Raw genomic sequence first — 19,570 nt, forward strand, 5'->3', positions numbered from 1 at the left:
AAGGAGCACGGGCTTATTTATGAGCTCTGAGCCCAGACCCATAAATTGCCTCCTCCTTTTGCCAAAAGCACGGGTTCCTGGGGTTGTTTGTAAGCTATTTTCAGGCCTTTCTGTGCCTTACACTCTGTTGTTGTTCCATCCAGGGGATGTTTGGTTGGGAATTCAGCTGCCTGGTTCTGAATGCAGGGCACACACCCCGAGGAGAGGCAGCTAAATTAAATCACAAGGCTTGGTTGGGTTCTTGTTCTATTTTGGACACGTCTGCAAGGTCTCCCCAGAAAAATATCTGGATATAAATCTCATCCCAAGCTGTATTTCCATATGGATCTGAGGATGCTTCTGAGAACTCTATGCCCCTAGTGCTGCCAGAGGATGCAGAATCCCTCTTCATCCCCCTGGGGATATTTATTTTGCTGAAAACCAGGTGTAAAAATACAATTTGGGGTCTGTGGAGGCAGTGGCAAACAGCAGATGGACTATCTCACCTCTGCTGTGTCCCCTCAATGCCCTGGGCAGTTTTCCATCTCCTGGAGCTCTGGAAGCAAAGCTGGGGCAGGAGGATCTGGGTGGAAAAAGAGCTGCAGGAGCTCAGGAAAATGGGGGAAAAGTCAGGGAAGGGAGGGAATTTCCCTCCCCAGTCCATCCTCCTGTGTTCCACCCATTCCAGTTTACAATTGGAATTGGAATTGGACCAATTTTCAGGTGGTGAACCTGGAGGATTTTCTCTCTGATCCCACTGGCAACACCCAGGGAGGAAAAATCTCCCTCTCTGCAGCTCCAGGGATGTGCAGGAATCCAGGGGCTCATCCCAAACTGGAACGAGGAGTGTTGGCTCTGCAGAGAGCTCACAGCAGCTCCAGAGGTGCCAGAGCAGAGAGGGAGGTCTGGAAAACTTCAGCCTCCCAAACATCAGCAAAAACCCACTCCAAATTAACTGAGGGGACCAAGGAAATGCTGAGACTGGCACAGAAAATGAGCCCTCCCCACAAAACTCTGATTGCTGCAGTGAATCTTCTCTCTGTTTTATACAACCAAGGTCCTGCGATGCTTTGGGGATTTATTTGGTTTATTCCAACAGATAAAATTTATTTTTTGGGGAGGAAAATTTGCTTTGGAGAGATTTTTCAGTGGGGTCCAGGCTCAATTGCTGTAAAGGGGAAATGGGAATGTGTGGAAAGCAGGAAAGCAAAAAGAATCTTGGGTTGTTTTCCTGCTCTTCCTCCTCCTCCCACGAACCCCAGGAGCTTTTGAAAAGTGTTCACTTAATTAGTGTCGTTAATCTAAGTGGAGTTGTATAATCTTAATTTGTGTTGAGGTTAATTTTTGTTTGGGAAAAAAAAAAATCAAAAAACTGGCTAGACCTTTGTTTAATGTGCTACACGTGTCATTTAAACCAGCTATTTAGCTCTAAATTATGAATTAAGGTATAATTTCCTTTCAGGCTTTGAAAATTAGCATCTAATTATTCTCAACCAAAAGGGATATTAGCACTTCTTATGAAAGGGAATAACAGCCTGGTCTAAATTTAGAAGAGAGAACTCCTGGGTAAATGGCAAGGCTGGAATTATGCAAAGACAAAGAAATCAAGCCACAGGAAAAAAAAAATTAAAAAAAAACCCCAGAAATAATCTTTAAAGTGACCAAAGAAAAAAAGCTGTTGCCCTCTCCCACAGTTAAAAACCAGGCTGGGCCAAATCAACACCATCTCTAAAAGACTTTTAATAAAACCCAAAGAGTGTCTAAAGAATAGGATAGCTCAGGCTCAAAATATTTGGTCTCTTCAAATCAGGGAATTAACCAAAGAACCACAAATTATTGTAAAAATAGGCTTACCATTTAATAATCCAAACGTCTTCAACAGCTACAAAACTGGAAATATTTTCCTCCTTTCATACTCCACAAAGCACAGATTATTTTTTTCAGGCAGATATTTCATCGTTTGAGGTTTTTTTCTTCTAACAAGAAGCAGCATTTTGTGTTTCTTTTTCTCTTTATCCATAAACCACGGTTTATTCCAGGGAGAAGTTTTGTTTTCCTTCTCCGAAGGGATTTAACTCCCCAGGCAGCAGTTGAGTTGTCAGGCCACTTCCACTCCTGTGGCTGGTCACTTCTCTCTGCAATAAGCTGTGGGTTTGAGGAGAAAAAGAAATATAAAATGCTGCTCCTCATTAGAAGAAAAAGCTTCAAATAATGGAAGTGTCCAAGGTCAGGCTGGCTGGATTTAGACCCTGGCCTGGTGGAGCATGTCCATGGCAAGGAGGAACTTTCAGGTCCTTCCCAACACAAACCACTCCATGGTTCTGGTTTATGCAAAGACAAAGAAATCAAACCACAGGAAAAAGGAAAAAAAAAATTATAAAAAGCCAGTGTCGGAGTCCAGAGCATCTCTTTGGTCACCCTGGAGGGTCACAGACCTCGGCAGAGATGTCTGGGACCTGGACAAGAGGGTTTGAGTCCTGCACAGGGGTCTGGGCTGTGTCCAGGGGGTTGGAAACCCTGGCACAGAGCCCAGGAGGACACTGGATTTGATCTCAGCCCATGGGAAAAGAAATTCCAACACTGAGAGAGGAATTGCAAGTCACAAAGGTGTGACAGACAGTGGTTTAGCTCATCACAGGGAGGAAAATTGTGCAGTTTGGGGTTTTTAGAATAGAGGAGAATGGGAGCAAAATGGAGAATTTTGGGTGGTGCCTGGAGCTCCTCTTCTTCTTCTTCTTCTCCATCTCCTGCACAAAGCAGCTCAGGGGGTTGGGTCAGGGCAGAGGTGACCCTGTCAGTGCAGGTGACAGCACAGGTGTGTGATTGTGAACATGAACCATGTGACAATTGGTGTAAAGGGCAGTGACATCCCACCAGGGAGGAGTCGCCCGCTGCTGAAGGGCCTCAGCCAGGCACAGGGAAAAATGTAAGGTAAAAACAATAAAAATAACACAAGAAACCTTGAGAAACAAGCACTTGGAGACTCTGTTTCATTCTTGCATCTGGCTCAGGGCTTTTCAGAAAGCAAAACACTCTCTAACACCTGAATCTCGAAAAATCAACTCGATTTTTCAAGATTCGGGTGGTTGAAAAAAATCAACTCGAGACCCCCAGGAATAATCTTTTAAAGTGACCAAAGAAAAAAGCTGTTGCCCTTCCCTTGGATGGTTTTTTCCCTCTGGGATTTCAACCCTCAGGCTCCATCCTTTGGCACGGAGCTGTTTCCATGCCCAAAACCCAGCAGGAGCCAGCGCATTCCAGTGAATTCTCCCTAAAAGTGTCTTGCCTTTGGATGGGAGCATTAATGAGCTTTGCCAGCCCCATCACAGGCTGACACAGCTCTTCAAAAATAATTTAAAACCCAAAGTTTAAAGAGTTTGGATTCTGTCCCCTCTGTTGCCGTGGTTGGTTCATAACAGGGGTATTCAGAAAATAAATTTCTGATAAATAAAAAGGCCCAATTAACAGCCGAGTGACAGGTTACAGCAAACCCCAAAAGAGTATAAACGCCAGGGGCTTTTTGCAGTTTATAAAACCTTGTTTCGAAGTTTATATAAAACATCTCGCTGGCTTTGCTTTATGGTTTTTAAAGAGCTCCAGGACACAATCCAAGGAGTGCTGGAATGGATGGGAATCCTCTCATTGATTGAGGCAGCTTTCAGCCCGGGATGGAGGCACAGGGATGAAGGGCTCTTGCCCTCTGGTGGCTGTTGTGAAATCGAATATCAGGAAATAAAAAACTGCTTTAGAGCTGGATTAGGGGAAAAAAAATCCATCAGGGAACTCGGTGTGGTGGGAAGGTGAGGCTGGAGTGACAGAGGGTGTGACTGGGAGCACTGGAGGAGCTCCCACGGAGCAAAAAGGGCAGGATTTTATTTTATTTCATTTCATTTTATTTTATTTTATTTTATTTTATTTTATTTTATTTTATGAAGACCCCTCATTTTTGAGTAATAATCCCCAAAATTATGTCAGCCAGTCCTCAGAAAGCCTGCTCCTGCTCTCCTCCAAAAACTCATGGCTCAAGGGAAAAAGGCTTTGAGTAAAACTCAAAAGAGGTCCCTTCCCTCCCCCATCCAGAAAAACTTTGCTGCTGGCATTGGTGGAGGATTTTTGCCAGGAGAACACCAGTGAGCAAAGTCTGTTTTTATTCACTCCAGCGTGATTTTTGGGGAGAGATTGATGAATTCGGGTGCCATAAAATAAAATAATCCGCTGCACACAAACAGAGAGATCCCTCCCTGGCACAGGGCAGGAGGAAAGGTGTCACCTGCAGGGTGAGGAGGTGGAATTGCAAGGACCTGGGTGGGATTTGGAGCAGCTTGGGATGGTGGAATCATCCAATAATTTATAATTAGAGGAGGGAAGGTTGAATATTAATGCTCCCTGCTGTAAGGGCTCATGCCCCTGCCTGATTTATCCCAGGGTTTGTTCTTTTTTTTTCACTCTGTTTCTTCCACTATAAAATCTCAGGAGATTTTCAATTGGCTGCAAAGCTCTTGGTCACCATCCCCTGCACCTCAGCAGTGAGGCTGCTCCCAGCAGCTGAAACACAAAATAAAACTGCATTTAACCACAAAATAAAACTGCATTTAACCACAAAATAAAACTGCATTTAAACACAAAATAAAACTGCATTTAGACACAAAATAAACCCGCATTTAGACACAAAATAAACCCGCATTTAGACACAAAATAAACCGTATTTAAACACAAAATAAACCCGCATTTAAGCACAAAATAAACCCGCATTTAAGCACAAAATAAACCCGCATTTAGACACGAAATAAACCGTATTTAAGCACAAAATAAACCGTATTTAAGCACGTGTGGGATTTTGTTTCATGCTTCCACTGGCCCAGAGCCTGGGAAAGCTGGATGCAGCAGCAGCCAGGCTTTGGGCAGGGAATCTGAGGAGAGCAAAGCTCAGGGATTCTGGAGAACTTTGGGCAGCCCATGGATAAATTGGGGTGTCAGCCGTGCCCCGGGATCATTCCCCACATTTCCCGAGGATAAATGTGAAATGGGCTGGAGATGGAGGACCCTTCACAGCCCGGCATCTGTCTGTCTTTGTCTTTGTCCTGCAGGGGGAAAAACCACGGGAATATTTATAATATCTATAATAGTTATAATATTTATAATAGTTATAATAGTTATAATATTTCTGATAGCTATAATAGTTAAATAGTTCCAATAGTTATAATATTTATAATAGTTATAATAGTTATGATAGTAATAATATTTCTGATAGTTATAATAGTTAAATAGTTCCAATAGTTATAATATTTATAATATTTATAATAGTTATAATATTTATGATAGTTATAATAGTTAAATAGTTACAATCGTTATATTTATAATATTTATAATAGTTATGATAGTTATAATATTTATGATAGTTATAATAGTTAAATAGTTACAATAGTTACAATAGTTATTTATAATAGTTATAATAGTTATAATAGTTACAATAGTTACAATAGTTATATTTATGATAGTTATAATAGTTAAATAGTTACAATAGTTACAATAGTTATTTATAATAGTTATAATGGTTATAATAGTTACAATAGTTACAATAGTTATAATATTTATACTAGTTATAATATTTATAATAAATAAACCAGGATGTTTTCCTGCTCGCTGGATGTCATCAAAGAAGAGGGTTCAGCTGCTTTCACCTCTCTTGGAGTGTTTTGTAACAAAAAAATCTCACAAAAATCTGTATAAAACCCTTTCGGCTGGACTCTGGTGGGACAATCACTTGTAAAACTTGCTGCAGAATTCAAATCCCTGTTGTAAATGTAAAACGCAGATTTCAAAATGTAATGTAAAAACGCAGATTTCAAATCCCTGTTGTACCTACAGCCAGATCCGGCGGGGACAGAGGAGGGCAAAAGGGATCATTCCAGATGCGCAGGGGGATGTGAGATGCTGAAAACCATCACACAAAGATGCCGAGGCCGGGATGCTCTGGGGATGTGAACAGGAGGGAGAACGGGAGCCTCAGGAAAGGGATAAAATCTCTATTTAAACATCGGTGTCTGGTGCCCTCCTGCGGGAAGGAGAGGAGCAAATCCCGGGAGGATTTGATGAGCTGAGCCCGGAGCTGAGCTGGGAGAACCGGGAATGTTCATCTGGAGCAGGGAAAGGTCCAGGGAGAGCTCAGAGCCCCTGGCAGGGTGTAAAGGGGCTCCAGGAGGGATGGAGAGGGATGGGGATGGAGGGACAGGACACAGGGAATGGCTTCCCACTGGGAAAGGGGAGATTTCAATGGGATTTTGGGAAGGAATTCCTGCCTGGGAGGGTGGGGAGAGGCTGGGATGGAATTCCCAGAGGAGCTGTGGCTGCCCCTGGATCCCTGGAGGTGCCCAAGGCCAGGCTGGAGCAGCCTGGGATAAGGGCAGGAGTGGGATAAAATTCCGTTATTAAAGAGAAATATTTTTTTCTGTTCTATATCCCAGGCCACAGGCGGTCCCTTTGCTAATTCCTCTGCTAATCGACTTCCAGCTCTGGATTTACCACTCAGTGCTTCAATGTGTTGTTCTTTCGACAAACTTCTTGTTGTTGTTGTTGTTGGGGTTTTTTTGTTCTGGGGTTTGTTTTTGGTTTTTGGTTTTTGGTTGGTTGTGGTTTTGGTTTTTTTTTTGGTTTTTTTTTTTTTTTTGTGTGTGTGTGTGGGATTTTTTCGTTTGTTTTTTGGTGGTTGTTTTTGTTTGTTTCTTTGTTTCTTTGGTTTTTTGTTTTTTTTTTTTTTTTTTTTTTTTTGTTGTGGTGTTTTGTTTTGGTTTTGGGGGTTGTTTTTTGTTTTTTTTTTTTTTGTGTTTTTGGGTTTGGTTTTGGGTTGGGTTTTTTTTGTTTTGTTTTGTTTTGTTTTGTGGGGTTTTTGGGGGGTTTTTTGTTTGGTTTTTATTTGGTTTGGTTTTGGTTTTTTCTTTTTACCAATAACCACTAAAACCTGGCGAGTGCCTCCCAATGTTCACTTGAGAAGCCTCAAATGGTTGGAAATCCCTCGGTAATAATTTATTCCACAGATTCATCCTCTCCATGGTTCATTTTCCTCCCTTCTGCCCTGAACTCCCTGGCCCTGCCCCTCTCCCCATCACCCTCCTGTTCTCTGTCCCCACAATAAAAAGGATCCCCCTGGGCTGTTCTCTGGGATCTACTGGAACCTGGGGAATTTCTCCCCAATATCCCACCCATCCCTCGTCCCCTGGCAGGTTGAAGCCATTCCCCTTGTCCTGGCGCTCCAAACCCTTGGCAGAAATCCTTCTCCAGCTCTCTGGAAAGTCTGGGGGCTCTTTGGTGTAATAAATTGATGGGTAAAGTTCATAACTTGTTCTGGATCTGATTTGAGACCAGAGCCTTGACCAGAAGAGAAACTCAGGTTTTCATTTCTGTTTAACACTGAAATACCCTCCAACACATGAATAAACCCGACGGGACGTTTGTGTGTGTCACGTCACAGTGACCATAAACTCTGTGCGTGTCCCACATTGATGACATCCTAAATCCTTCCCGAGATGATCCCCGGGGGAGCTGAGCTTTTATTTTTTTTTTTCCCCTTTTTTTTTTTTTTTCTCTGACATTTCCCAGTGTCCTGCTGCCACCTGATGGCACGGAGGAAAACTGGCAAATTTGGGGCTGAAAAGGGATTCTAAAACTTGCACAGCACAGTGACAGTGACTGCTCTGCCCCCGAGGGATAGATCAGGCTGCACCGACCCCATCTCTGATAACTCCTCAGGTCACAGCCACCTTCATCACCCACTTTATTTCTTTTTGCAGCCACACGATGCTCCACTCATGTTCAAGCCAGATTAAATCTAATTTTGGCTTTACACAATGGCAGAGAACCAAATCAGCACCAATTAAAGGAGCTGTGGGCTGCCAGATCAGGAATTACCTGGATTAAAGGGTTGACCAAAGACAACCATCCCTGTTCTCCTGGGCTGCACCAAAGCAGAGCTGTCCCACTGACCCCAATCTCCTCCTGAGCTTTCTCCCTGGCCCTCAGCACATGCTGGGTTCTGATCTGCCTCTTGGCAATTCTTCCTGACCTCAAAACCTTCCTTCCCTGCTCTGCCAGCTCCAACAGCTTCCCTCAGCCCCTGACGTTTATTTCCTCAGGAAAAAAAAAAAAAAAAAAAAAAAAAAAAAAAAAAAAAAAAAAAGTTCCTTTCGTTCCGATTCAGGCGCTGGATTAATTATCATTAATTTCAAAATTAAGGCTAAAATAAAACCCAAGTGGAGGCTCTGCAGCTGTGTGTTCAGTGAGCACCAGAGCTCCAGGCTGAATGCATCTTTCACTGGGATCACTGGGATATGATTGCTGGGATTAACTACTTAATCTTATCTGCAGCTACCCATCAACCCTGCTCCACGAGATCTGATTGCACAGAGGCTGAGATTTAATTGAATTGAGATTTAATTGAAGCTGCCAGTAGCCAAATAACTGCATGTCCCTGGTGCCAGAGCCAGGATCCTCGTGTTAACCAGAGATCTCTTTACCAGGGGGTCACAACTGATCTCCTCTCAGTAGATAATTAGGAAAAAACTTATTAAGCTTATCAACTCTTCAAACTTCCCACTCTGTGCAGTGCCAGGTTTAAAGCTGTGTGGATGATGCTCGAGGCATTTCGCAGAGCTCCAACGTTTGGCTTTGTTCAGACAAGGAACAAGAGCTCCAACTCCCCCCAAAGTCAGTCCCAAACCTCAGATTTGGGGGAAGATCCCGCCCAGGGCTGAGCTGTGGGTGTGGGGATGCAGCATCCAACGCTGAGCAGCTCACAGGGCTGTTCGTTCCTGTGGCAGTGAAACCTAAACGTCACCACCCCAACTTCCACTGGAGTTTTTTCCTGTAAATCCCAACCATAAGCACCTGAAGTTCCAGGTGTTTTTCCTATAAAACCCAAAAGCCACTATCCCAAGTTCCACTGGAGTTTTTACAGGAAAACCCAACCATAAGCACCTGAAGTTCCAGGTGTTTTCCCTATAAAACCACTATCACAAGTTCCACTGGATATTTTTTTCCTGTAGAATCCAAACATCTCCACCTGAAGTTCCACTGGTGTTTTTCCTGTAAAACTCACCCACCCACCACAGAAAACTCCACTGATGTTTTACCTGTAAATCCCAATCATCACCATCCCAAGTTCCACTGGGGTTTTTTCCTGTAAATCCCAGCCATGACCATCTGAAGTTCCAGGTGTTTTTCCTATAAAACCCAAAAACCACTATCCCAAGTTCCACTGGAGTTTTTTCCTGTAGAATCCAAACATCACCACCTGAAGTTCCAGGTGTTTTACCTGTAAAACCAAACACCACCACCCCTATTTCCACGGGAGTTTTTCCTGTAAATCCCAAACACCACCACCCAAGTTCCACTGGTGTTTTTCCTGTAGAATCCAAACATCTCCACCTGAAGTTCCACTGGTGTTTTTCCTGTAAAACCCAAACACCCACCACAAAAAACTCCACTGATGTTTTACCTGTAAATCCCAATCATCACCATCCCAAGTTCCACTGGAGTTTTTTCCTGTAAATCCCAGCCATGACCATCTGAAGTTCCAGGTGTTTTTCCTATAAAACCCAAAAACCACTATCCCAAGTTCCACTGGAGTTTTTTCCTGTAGAATCCAAACATCTCCACCTGAAGTTCCACTGGTGTTTTTCCTGCAAAACCCAAACACCACCACAGAAAACTCCACTGATGTTTTACCTGTAAAACCAAGTACCACCACCCCAAGTTCCACTGGAGTTTTTCCTGTAAATCCCAAACACCACCACCCAAATTCCACTGGTGTTTCTCCTGTAAAACCCAACCACGACCATCTGAAGCTCCAGGTGTTTTTCCTGCAAAACCCAACCACAGGAAGCTCAACTTGGTGTTTTTCCTGTAAATCCCAGCCATGACCACCTGAAGTTCCAGGTGTTTTTCCTATAAAAGCCAAAAACCACCATCCCAAGTTCCACTGGTGTTTCTCCTGTAAATCCCAACCACCACCACCTGAAGTTCCACTGGTGTTTCTCCTGTAAATCCTCAGCACCACCACCCCAAGCTCCACTGGAGTTGCTCCATCCAGCTCCAACTCTCCCCACTCAGTTGCTCGTGGCTCCTATTTATTTATGACTGCACTTCCTTCCCTATTCCTCGGCTGGCAGAGGGTCCAACAGAACCACGTTGGGGGGCTGAGAGCTGTACCAACACTTTTTGGGGCTTTTGCTCACATTCCCCCAGTGATTTGGGCAGAGCAGAGCCGGGATTTTCCAGGCAACTCTCTCTTTGCTTTGCCAAATGCTGTTTCACACAAAGTGCCCCTCGGTCACAGCTCACTTTTCTCCAGAGGAAATTACTTTGTGGCCCATCAATTCCTCTTCAGCATCACCACAGGAAGTTTCCTCTGCAGCCTTGCCCCTTCAAATCTCCACATCAGCCTGCTTTTAGGGCTGTTTGTCCTTAAAAGTGGTTTTGTTTTTTTTTTTTTTGGCTGAAGGTGACAGCCCAGAACAGTGACACACACACACAACACGCAGCGCCTCGAGACACAGATGCACCGACTGAAACAACAACAGTTTGTCTTTATTAGGAGTTCCCATGGTCATATAACACAGAGTTCTTAAGGAATAAAACACACGACTCGGGGGTGGGAATGGAGGGGGAGGCGGTTGGTTTTGTGTTTTTTTTGCCATTGAGACAATAGTCAAATATCAGTACTCCTCTTTGTCTACACACATGATCAGCTTTAGCACTTACAGCTCCTCCACTCATGGTTCACAATCACAAATCCAAGGGTTAAATCCAGCTAGTATTAAAATCCTACTTTTTTTCTTTTTTTTTTTTTTTTTATTATTATTATTTTTTAGAGCTTCAAGTCACTGCGGTTAATTAATTAATTAAGTCATTGTCCTTTTTTTTTTTTTTGCTGTTTTTCTTTTTTTAAGCATTTACATATGACATTCATTAAACAGACACAAAGCAGACGAGCTCTCACAGAAAAAACATGCTTACACAGCCTGCAAAAATTCTTTTTTTTGTGGGTTTTTTTCTTTGTTTTTTTTTTTCGCTTTCCTTTTCCAAGAACAAATTAAAACTCAACAAGGTATCATGAGTCAGTGAAGGAAAAAAAAAAAAAAAAAAGGAAGACTTAAGTGAATACTGAAGAGCCGCAAGTGTTTCGTAGAATTGAAACAGATCCACAATTCTTTTTTTTTCTTTTTTTCTCCCCAACTCGTTCAAATTGATTTTAACATACAGGTGACAAAGAAAAAAAAAAAAAAACCAGAACAAAACAAAACAAAAAAATGAAAATAGCTGCAATATATATTAAGATCACGGATTACTTAACAAACAAAGTGCAAACTCTTTATGCAAAACTAAAAAGACCCAGGAGTCGAACCTAAATGCAAAATGCGTGGAGGAATATGGCAAAGTCTTTCTTAACTTTTGTGTGAAGAATTTAGGATTTAGGTGCAGCAGCTGGGAGGGTTTGGACTAACTAAGAAACTTCCAGACACTTTGCAAATCCCAGCATTGATACTTCATAACAACAAATCTGGTACTCATTTCTTGAAAGCCTTCATATATATATATATATTTAGGGTTTTTTTTTTTTTCCTAAAAGAACCTGTAAACAGCACTGAAGAAAATAAAGCTGTGGAAAAAGGCGGCTGATGGAGGTGGCAAAGCACAAAGAGAAGAGGGAGCAGAAGGAGCAGCCAAGTGCCAGGGCAGGAACGCCGTGGTGACAAACTCTCAGTGCTGAGACAAACCCTCCAGCTACACCTAAAGAGGGGTCTGATGGTGCAGGTTTATCCTTCATGTCCCCAAAAACAACAAAAGTCCAGTCCCAGAGCTCCCAGAGCCTCAATCCCAGGGGGTGGGTGAACACCCAGACCCCTCTGGCTGCCCCAAAGCTGCAGCTCCTCCATCCCTGAAGGACCACTGATGGTGTCTCAAATGCCAGGCACGTGAGGCTGCTGTCCAAGAGATTCTCAGCTGCTGGGGACACAACCAGCTCCCGGATCTCCAGCAGCTGGGGCTGGAATTGTCACAGGTGCTCAGCACACACTGCCCCTTTGGGAGCTAAAGATAAGCCCTCAAAGCTTTAAATAACCTCTCTTTGATGGTCAGGGAGGGGGTTCTGCTCTTTGCCCACAGCTCTCTGCCCATCCATACCCACCTTCGGGGACAGAAGAACAACTAAGTGCTACAAACTCCTCCAGATCCTCCATCCCAGCAGCTCAGGTGGTGTCCAGCTCCTCTGTTTGCACCAGCTCAAAACCTGAAGATCTCATGGACCTGCTCCATGCCCTTCACTGCAGCTACATGACAAGAAATGGCTGGAAAACGCAACTCAAGGGACACCTGAAGTGCCAGGGTGGCAGTGGCAGTGACACTGGGTGGGGTGTGTGACGTGGATGAGGTTCAGGAAGAACAGGGAGGTTCCCAGTTCTCAGATAAGGCTTCGTAAACACAACGATACAAACGTATTAAAAACACACACACAAACGTTTAAAAGAAGAAAAGAAAAAAAACAAAAAAAAAGTTTCCCTCCAGGACCTAATTTGCAGCAAAATCCAGCAGAAATAAAAGAAACCAACGTCAAAGCGAGTTTGACAGGATGAAGTGCCCAAGGAGTGTGGCTCACCCAGTGCCTGGGGTGATGATCTCTGTCATTCCTGGGGCTGGGTCCTGCTTCTCTCTCCTGGCAGCATCGACTGACCTCAGAGCTGGTGGTGGGGAATGGCCACAGACAGAGGGATTCCTGTCCCTCTGTGCTTGCCTGGCTAATCCTACTGGCACACAGAACCCTACAGAATATCCACTTTGAAACCCTTGAACTACTCTTCTGCTTGACATTAAAAAAAAAAAAAAAGCTTTTCTCATACGTTTCTTTTTATTTCTTTCTTTTTTTGCGTGTGTGTGTGTCTTAAAGGCAGCTCCCGGGAAATTCACTTTATCCTTCCTTTATTAAAAGAAAGATGCTGAATAGGACAGAGACCACATATCTCAAACACCCTCTTTACATTGACTCTTTCATGTCAGAGGTGTCAAAAACCAGGGTTTATTTCTTTAAATGTGTAAAGGGCTGGGAGGGGAAGGGAAGGGGGGAAGTGCGAGGGGTCGGTGAGGATGAGGAGGGAACCTTTGGGGACTGAAAGAGGCGCTTTTACTTCAGCCCCCAGCCACACTGGGTGCCCGCAGTAACTGTCACAGGCTCTAAAAGAATCACAGAAGGGTCTCCAGGTGCCCCAGTCCCCCTGGGGGCACGGGAGGGGCTCCTTCCTTTAGCCCAAGCTGGTGATGTTGGCACGGCCGCCCGGCGGGGCCACGATGCGCTGCGTGGTGCGGCGGGGGATGTTGTCATCAATCTGTGCCCCTGCAGGAGGAGAGACACACACCAAGGGGTCACCTCGGGCTGGCTCTGATGGTTTGCAGCCTTTCCATGCTCGTTTTTTTTTCTACTGGGGTTTCTAGGGGGTGGTAACATAAGCGAAGTGGATGGTTTTTGTGTTTTTTCTCTGGAGGAAGGACAATTGGCGGATTTCTAGTTTGACCAGTGGGGTCAAAGAGGTGTCAACCTCATCTTCGAATTTCTAGTTATTGTCTAGGGTCTATATAAAGCTCAGAGAGAAATAAACTGCCTGTCTTTTGCTCTGACAGCTCAGTCCTCCATTTCACATCCTCTAGTGACAGTCACCAAATCTGCCAGGGCTTCAAATCCACCTGGCTGGGCCACTTTGGTGCCTTGATGGTTGGGTTTGCTCTTAAGAAGGGTTTTCCCAGCTTAAACCATCCTGTGGTTTTGTATTTGGAAGAAAAGCCTCCAGTGGCCCCCACTGCCTGAACTGTGCTGAAACCTGTCCTGCATTAATGATGCATGATGTTCATAATATTCTATTAGTAATAATATCTCTGCCCTGAGCAGCTGGAGCACCCAGCCCTGCACAGGTACGAGCTGGAGCCTTCCTATCCCTCTCTATAGTCTGAACACCAGCTGAGAAATCAAGTCTTCCACATCCCAGATCCATCTTTGCACCATCTTAAATTTGTACCATCTTTAAAAAAAGAAGAGGTTTTTTTTGCTATAGCCTCTTAAAAGCAGAAAATTCCCACTTCTAAACACATTTGGAATGGTATTCAGCTGAAGGGGGGCAGGGTTAGATGAGATATTGGGGGGAATTCTTCCCTGTGAGGGTGGGGAGGGGCTGGGCTGGAATTCCCAGAGGAGCTGTGGCTGCTCCATCCCTGGAAGTGCCCAAGGACTCAGTTTGGAGCACCCTGGGACAGTGGGAGGTGTCCCTGCCCATGGCAGGGGGTGACACTGGATGGGCTTTAGGGTCTCTTCCCACCCAAACCATTCCAGGATTCCCTGATGTGCCCTCTGCAGACAGCAGCTGAGGACTGAGCCCAGGACACACTGGAGTGCTCAGCATTCATGTGAGAAGAGGCAGGAATTTAGGACAGCTCCTGGACTACTTTTCTTCCTCCCTTTAGGGAAAAACCCCTCCTCAGCCTCTCCCACCCCATCCCAATCCCAACAGAAGGAGCTCAGAGCACGGGGAGCTCACACCAGCCCCAATTCCAGTGAATAAATCACCCAGCAATAAACCAACCAGCCCAAAATCACTTACCAGACAAGCTGAAGCCAGACTGGTGCAGGTTCCTCACGGGGGGTGCCTGCTGTTTGGCAGGAGAGGTCTTGGCTGAGGATGCTGGTGTGACAGTTTTGGGGGTCACCGACACCTCGCAGACGGGGCCGTCGTAGAGACCCCGGGGCACACCCCGGAGCTCAGCCAGCTGCAGGGAGAGAGGGCAACACTGCCTGAAAACAGAGCCTGGGAGCAGCCAAAATACAGCCTGGGAGCAGCCAAAATACAGCCTGGGAGCAGCCAAAATACAGCCTGAAAACAGCCAAAATACAGCCTGGGAACAGCCAAAATACAGCCTGGAAACAGAGCCTGGGACAGCCAAAATACAGCCTGGGAGCAGCCAAAATACAGCCTGGGAGCAGCCAAAACACTGCCTGGAAACAGCCACAGCACTGCCTGAAAACAGAGCCTGGGAGCAGCCAAAATACAGCCTGGGAACAGCCAAAATACAGCCTGGGAGCAGCCAAAATACAGCCTGGGAGCAGCCAAAATACAGCCTGGAAACAGCCAAAATACAGCCTGAAAACAGCCAAAATACAGCCTGGGAACAGCCAAAATACAGCCTGGGAACAGCCAAAACACAGCCTGGGAACAGCCAAAACACTGCCTGAAAACAGCCAAAATACAGCCTGAAAACAGCCAAAATACAGCCTGGGAGCAGCCAAAATACAGCCTGGAAACAGCCACACCAGTGCCTGAAAACAGAGCCTGGAAACAGCTGAAACAGAGCCTGGAAACAGCCAAAATACAGCCTGGAAACAGCCACAGCACAGCCCAACAGCTGCCCAGATGTGGCTCAGCCAGTGACATACATTTCGGGATTGGTTGTTGGTAAGAAGATTTGAAAGTGCTCAGCATCTCCTCTGTGCTCATCCCTGGGGAGCTGCTCTCTATTTTGTAACAGTATCTAGATTTTACCTGGATCTATTTTATATCTATCTATATCTACCTATCTATATCTATATCTATATCTATATCTATATCTATATCTATATCAATATCTATATCTGTATCTATATCTTTATATCTATATCCATATCTCTATATCTATATCTGTTACATATTTACATTTGTGTTATACCTATACCTGTAGGTGTAATACAGATAGAAATATGTTACAGATATATAGATAGAGATATAATATAGATATGGATATAATTCAAATATGCATAAATAAAACATATTTATGTCTGTATTATACTATATCTGTTTATACTTATATAACATTTATATCCATATAATATAGATATGTGTCAATAAAACATAATTATATCTGTATTATACTTATATCTGTTTACATTTATATTACATCCATATCTATATCTATATCTTTATAACATATTTATATCTGTATTATACCTATATCTGTTTACATTTATATTACATCCATATCCATATCTTTATATCTGTAACATATTTATATCTGTATTATACCTCTATCTATCCCATGTCTACCTCTATTTAATACCTAGTTCTGTATCTATATTATATCTATTTTATATCTATATTACATCCATATGTTTATACCTCCATCTACATCTATTTCTATTCCATATCCACATCTACACAAAACACTCAGTGTCTCTGTCCCAGCCAAGCAGTTCTGCAGCAAACCAGGTAAACTGGCACTCTTTTCCCACCAGTCCAAACCAGTTCCAGCAGAGCTGGGGGGCTCTGAGCCCGTGGGTGCCCCAAGGCTGCTCTGCCCTCCCAAAATCCCCACGGCTGCACCATCCTTGGGGCACTGAGCTGGAAAAAGGCACGTTCCCCTTTGGGTTTTTGTGCAGGGTAAGATGCCTGCTGATGACTGTGTGACATGGAATGTGCTGTGGCTCCAGCCAGTCTGTCCCCTGCCCCACAGGTGCTGGCCTTTGATGATCCCAACCTACCTGCCAGCGGATTAAAGGCTCCTGACAGGCCCCAAATGCAATTTATTACTCATCCCCCAAAAAAGCCAAGCGGGGCTGAGAGGGGCAGGGCAGCCCAGAGGAGCCAGGCTGGCTTCAGCTGCCAGCCCTGGAGCTGCAGATTGGGATAAATGCAATTATTCCAGTCGAGATGCTGCCCAATTGGATTTATAGGTCAGATGTGTGTTTCTGTGGGAGGACACAGCAGAAACCAGGCATCTGTTCTTCACGGGGCTAAATTATGCCAGGTTGTAATTTTGAGAAGTTGCAATTTCTTCAAAAGAATAATCAAAGAAAGATGATTTGCAAGGAGTGGGAGGATGTGAGCAGCAGAACCAACACAGCTCAGGAGTTGTCCAGGAGAGGGCAACACTTCAAACAGCAAAATAATTTCTCCTCAGAAATTATTTCATCTATAAAAAAACTTCTTCAATTCTCAGCAACTGAGTTCAGTGTCATCCCTCCTGTCAGGCAAATTCAGGCACATCAAAAGACAGGTTCAGTTTTGAACGGGTGCATTTTTACAGAATCACTTTCCAACTTATTTGAGCCTCTTAAAAATAGAACATTGTCCCTTTTAAGCAGCCTGGAGGCCGTGCCTGTGACTCACCAGTCACCAGACAGGAGCATCTGATCCCATCTGGCAGCAGGGAAAGCAGCATAACCTATCTATAACAATAAATTACAATTCTAAATCGCTGCTGAGAGCTTTGATCTAGAAAATGCTCGTGATCAACTTCTCCTGGGGCCTCTGTGACAGGAGAAACTCGGTGGGCTCTGGGGAGTTTGACTCCTGGCCAAGCTGGAGGGTTCCTGGACACATTTGCTGTCTGGCTGTGTGTTGGCATTCCCTCCACACCTCCAGCAGGTGCTTCCAACTAAGGAAGGAGTTTCAGTGTAACTTTAGGGATTTTAGGAGGTTTACCTGGGTTTTTCCAGCCCCTCCTGGCAGTGACTGGCTCAGGGCCAAGAGAGAAGCAGCTGCTGGACTTTGTCACCTTTCTTCAAACCCTGTATCTCTCTATTGGCTGCAAGCCAAAGAGTCCATCCTAAAACATTCAGTATTTAGCAAGGAGCATTAAGGAAGTCAGAGGCTTTTTGGAGTGTCTTTAGCAGGGTGTCAGAGGTTTTCTCAGACACCTGCTGCAGGACTTTTGTTTTCTGTAATGGTTGTTATTTTGTTATTTTTCCTTATTAAACCTTTTGCTTTACAAAACACTTTTGAAGAGGAGTCTGGCTCCAATTCATTTCAGCCACTTCTCTGCACAGGCTGGACCCTCAGAGACTGATACATTTACACCTGATTTATTACACACTGACCATGTGCTAACCTGTGGACCAGATATTTTCTCAGCCTGAGAATTGCTGAGGTCTTCTCAATGAAAACTTTTCAATAGTTCTTGTTTTTCCCAAAACGACCCTGTGTAAACAATATTCCTTTCCCAGGACACCAGGAGCTGTTTGCTGTTTCTGTCCCTGAGCCAAGGGGAGAGGTGTCAGCCCCATGGACCAATAACGTGCTTTTTAACAGTGTTATAAAAGGGCTGAATGAATTGTGAATAAACCTTCTGGTTTCTGCTGCCTCCTGATGCAGTCAAACACCTTTATTTCCTGTCCTGTTGTGACACAAACCTGTATCAGCTGTCCTCAGACAGAGCAAAACTAAAGACCCAAAAAAACAAAACGCGCAGAACACCCGAGCTCACCCCAAAAGCACGTTCCTGTAACAACTCCAGCGAGCAGCAAAAAACAGCAACGAGCCAAAAACGTGGCAGCAGCAGCGTGGCCTGAACCAGGGGACAGCAGCTGCTTTTCCAGCCACTTCAACTCGAGCTTGTCAGAGGGAGATAACAGACACACTCACCCTGCTCCTGGCTTTGATGCGCTTGTAAACGAAGTCAGGGAAGGGTTTCCTGGGGATGTACCTCCCCGAGCCCTCTGTCACATGCAGGTTCCCATCCTCCAGCACGATCTTGCCCTGGCTGATCACCACCAGGGGAGAGCCACGGCACTCCATGCCCTCGAAGATGTTGTACTCCAGAGACTGCAAGGAGCAAAAAATAAAACAAAAAACAGCATTTTCGGCGTTGCGTGGAGAAAGATGACGGGCCAAGAAAGGCTTGTGGTGGGTTGGAATGAGGAAAGAGTTGGGGTTCTCATGGTGATGGTGTGAATTGTGATGTCTGTGTTGTCTCACTCTCCACCCATGAGACTGAAAATGGAATAAAAGTCTTTAAAATGCCTCTCACTTGCCCCATCTCTGGGTCAGAGAAGGGATAATCTGACAATAAGGCAAACGTTCACCCAGCACAGCCTGCTGGGCTTTAATTAGCAATCACCAGCCATGCTCATTGGCCAAAATTTTAAGGACAGATGGAAGCAAACTCAACAGTGTTTACCTGTTTCTGCTATGTTTTGAGCAGTTTTGTATTTGTTTGTTTTGAGCTGTATTTGCTGTGAGACAATAAAGGCTTCTCTTAATTATCAGTCTAACTTTAGGGGTTTATTCATGCAAAATTTCATTGGAATAAGGTTCATGATGAATCCCAGAATGGTTTGGGCTGTGAGAGACCTTCAAATTGATCCCATTCACCCCCTGCCATGGGTTGGGACACCTTCCACTGTCCCAGGGTGCTCCAAGCCCTGTCCAGCCTGGCCTTGGACACTCCCAGGGATGGAGCAGCCACAGATTCTCTGAGCAAGAAAAAGAACAGTTTTAAATGAGAATTTCTCAGAGCTTCTCTGTTTAAATACATTTAGGCACCAATCTCTGCTGAGCTGGGGGCAGATTTAGGAGCCACAGAAAGCTTCATGTGAATTTCCTACTTAAAAATAACAATTCTGAAAAATCTCTGTTTCAAACCAGTGTTTGGGTCGACGGGTCAGGACAATCTTATTTTATTCTAATGGGATTGCTCATCCTCAATTAACAGGATTGGAAACATCACCCCGTGGAAGAAAAAAAAAAAAAAAAAAAAGAAAAAAAAAAGGGCAAGTTTGAAAGAAATCACTGCAAATGTGAAACGTGCT

At 44.4% G+C, this 19,570-nt stretch overlaps 1 protein-coding gene across 2 annotated transcripts in view; it reads right to left on the bottom strand.

Moving 5' to 3' along the window:
• Positions 1 to 10,906: 10,906 nt before the first annotated feature.
• DPYSL2 (dihydropyrimidinase like 2) overlaps positions 10,907 to 19,570 on the bottom strand; it is a 59,449-nt gene continuing 50,785 nt past the window's right edge. For both annotated transcript variants that reach the window (XM_066337246.1, XM_066337245.1), the window contains exons 12-14: positions 18,405 to 18,584; positions 14,616 to 14,781; positions 10,907 to 13,360 (exon numbers count right to left, since the gene is read on the bottom strand). In XM_066337246.1, coding sequence (XP_066193343.1) covers positions 13,269 to 13,360; positions 14,616 to 14,781; positions 18,405 to 18,584 — 438 coding nt within the window. In that variant the 3' untranslated portion in view covers positions 10,907 to 13,268. The remainder of the gene's footprint in view (positions 13,361 to 14,615; positions 14,782 to 18,404; positions 18,585 to 19,570) is intronic.

The sequence above is a fragment of the Sylvia atricapilla genome, chromosome 28 (genome assembly GCF_009819655.1).
Source record: "Sylvia atricapilla isolate bSylAtr1 chromosome 28, bSylAtr1.pri, whole genome shotgun sequence".
Lineage (NCBI taxonomy): Eukaryota > Metazoa > Chordata > Aves > Passeriformes > Sylviidae > Sylvia > Sylvia atricapilla.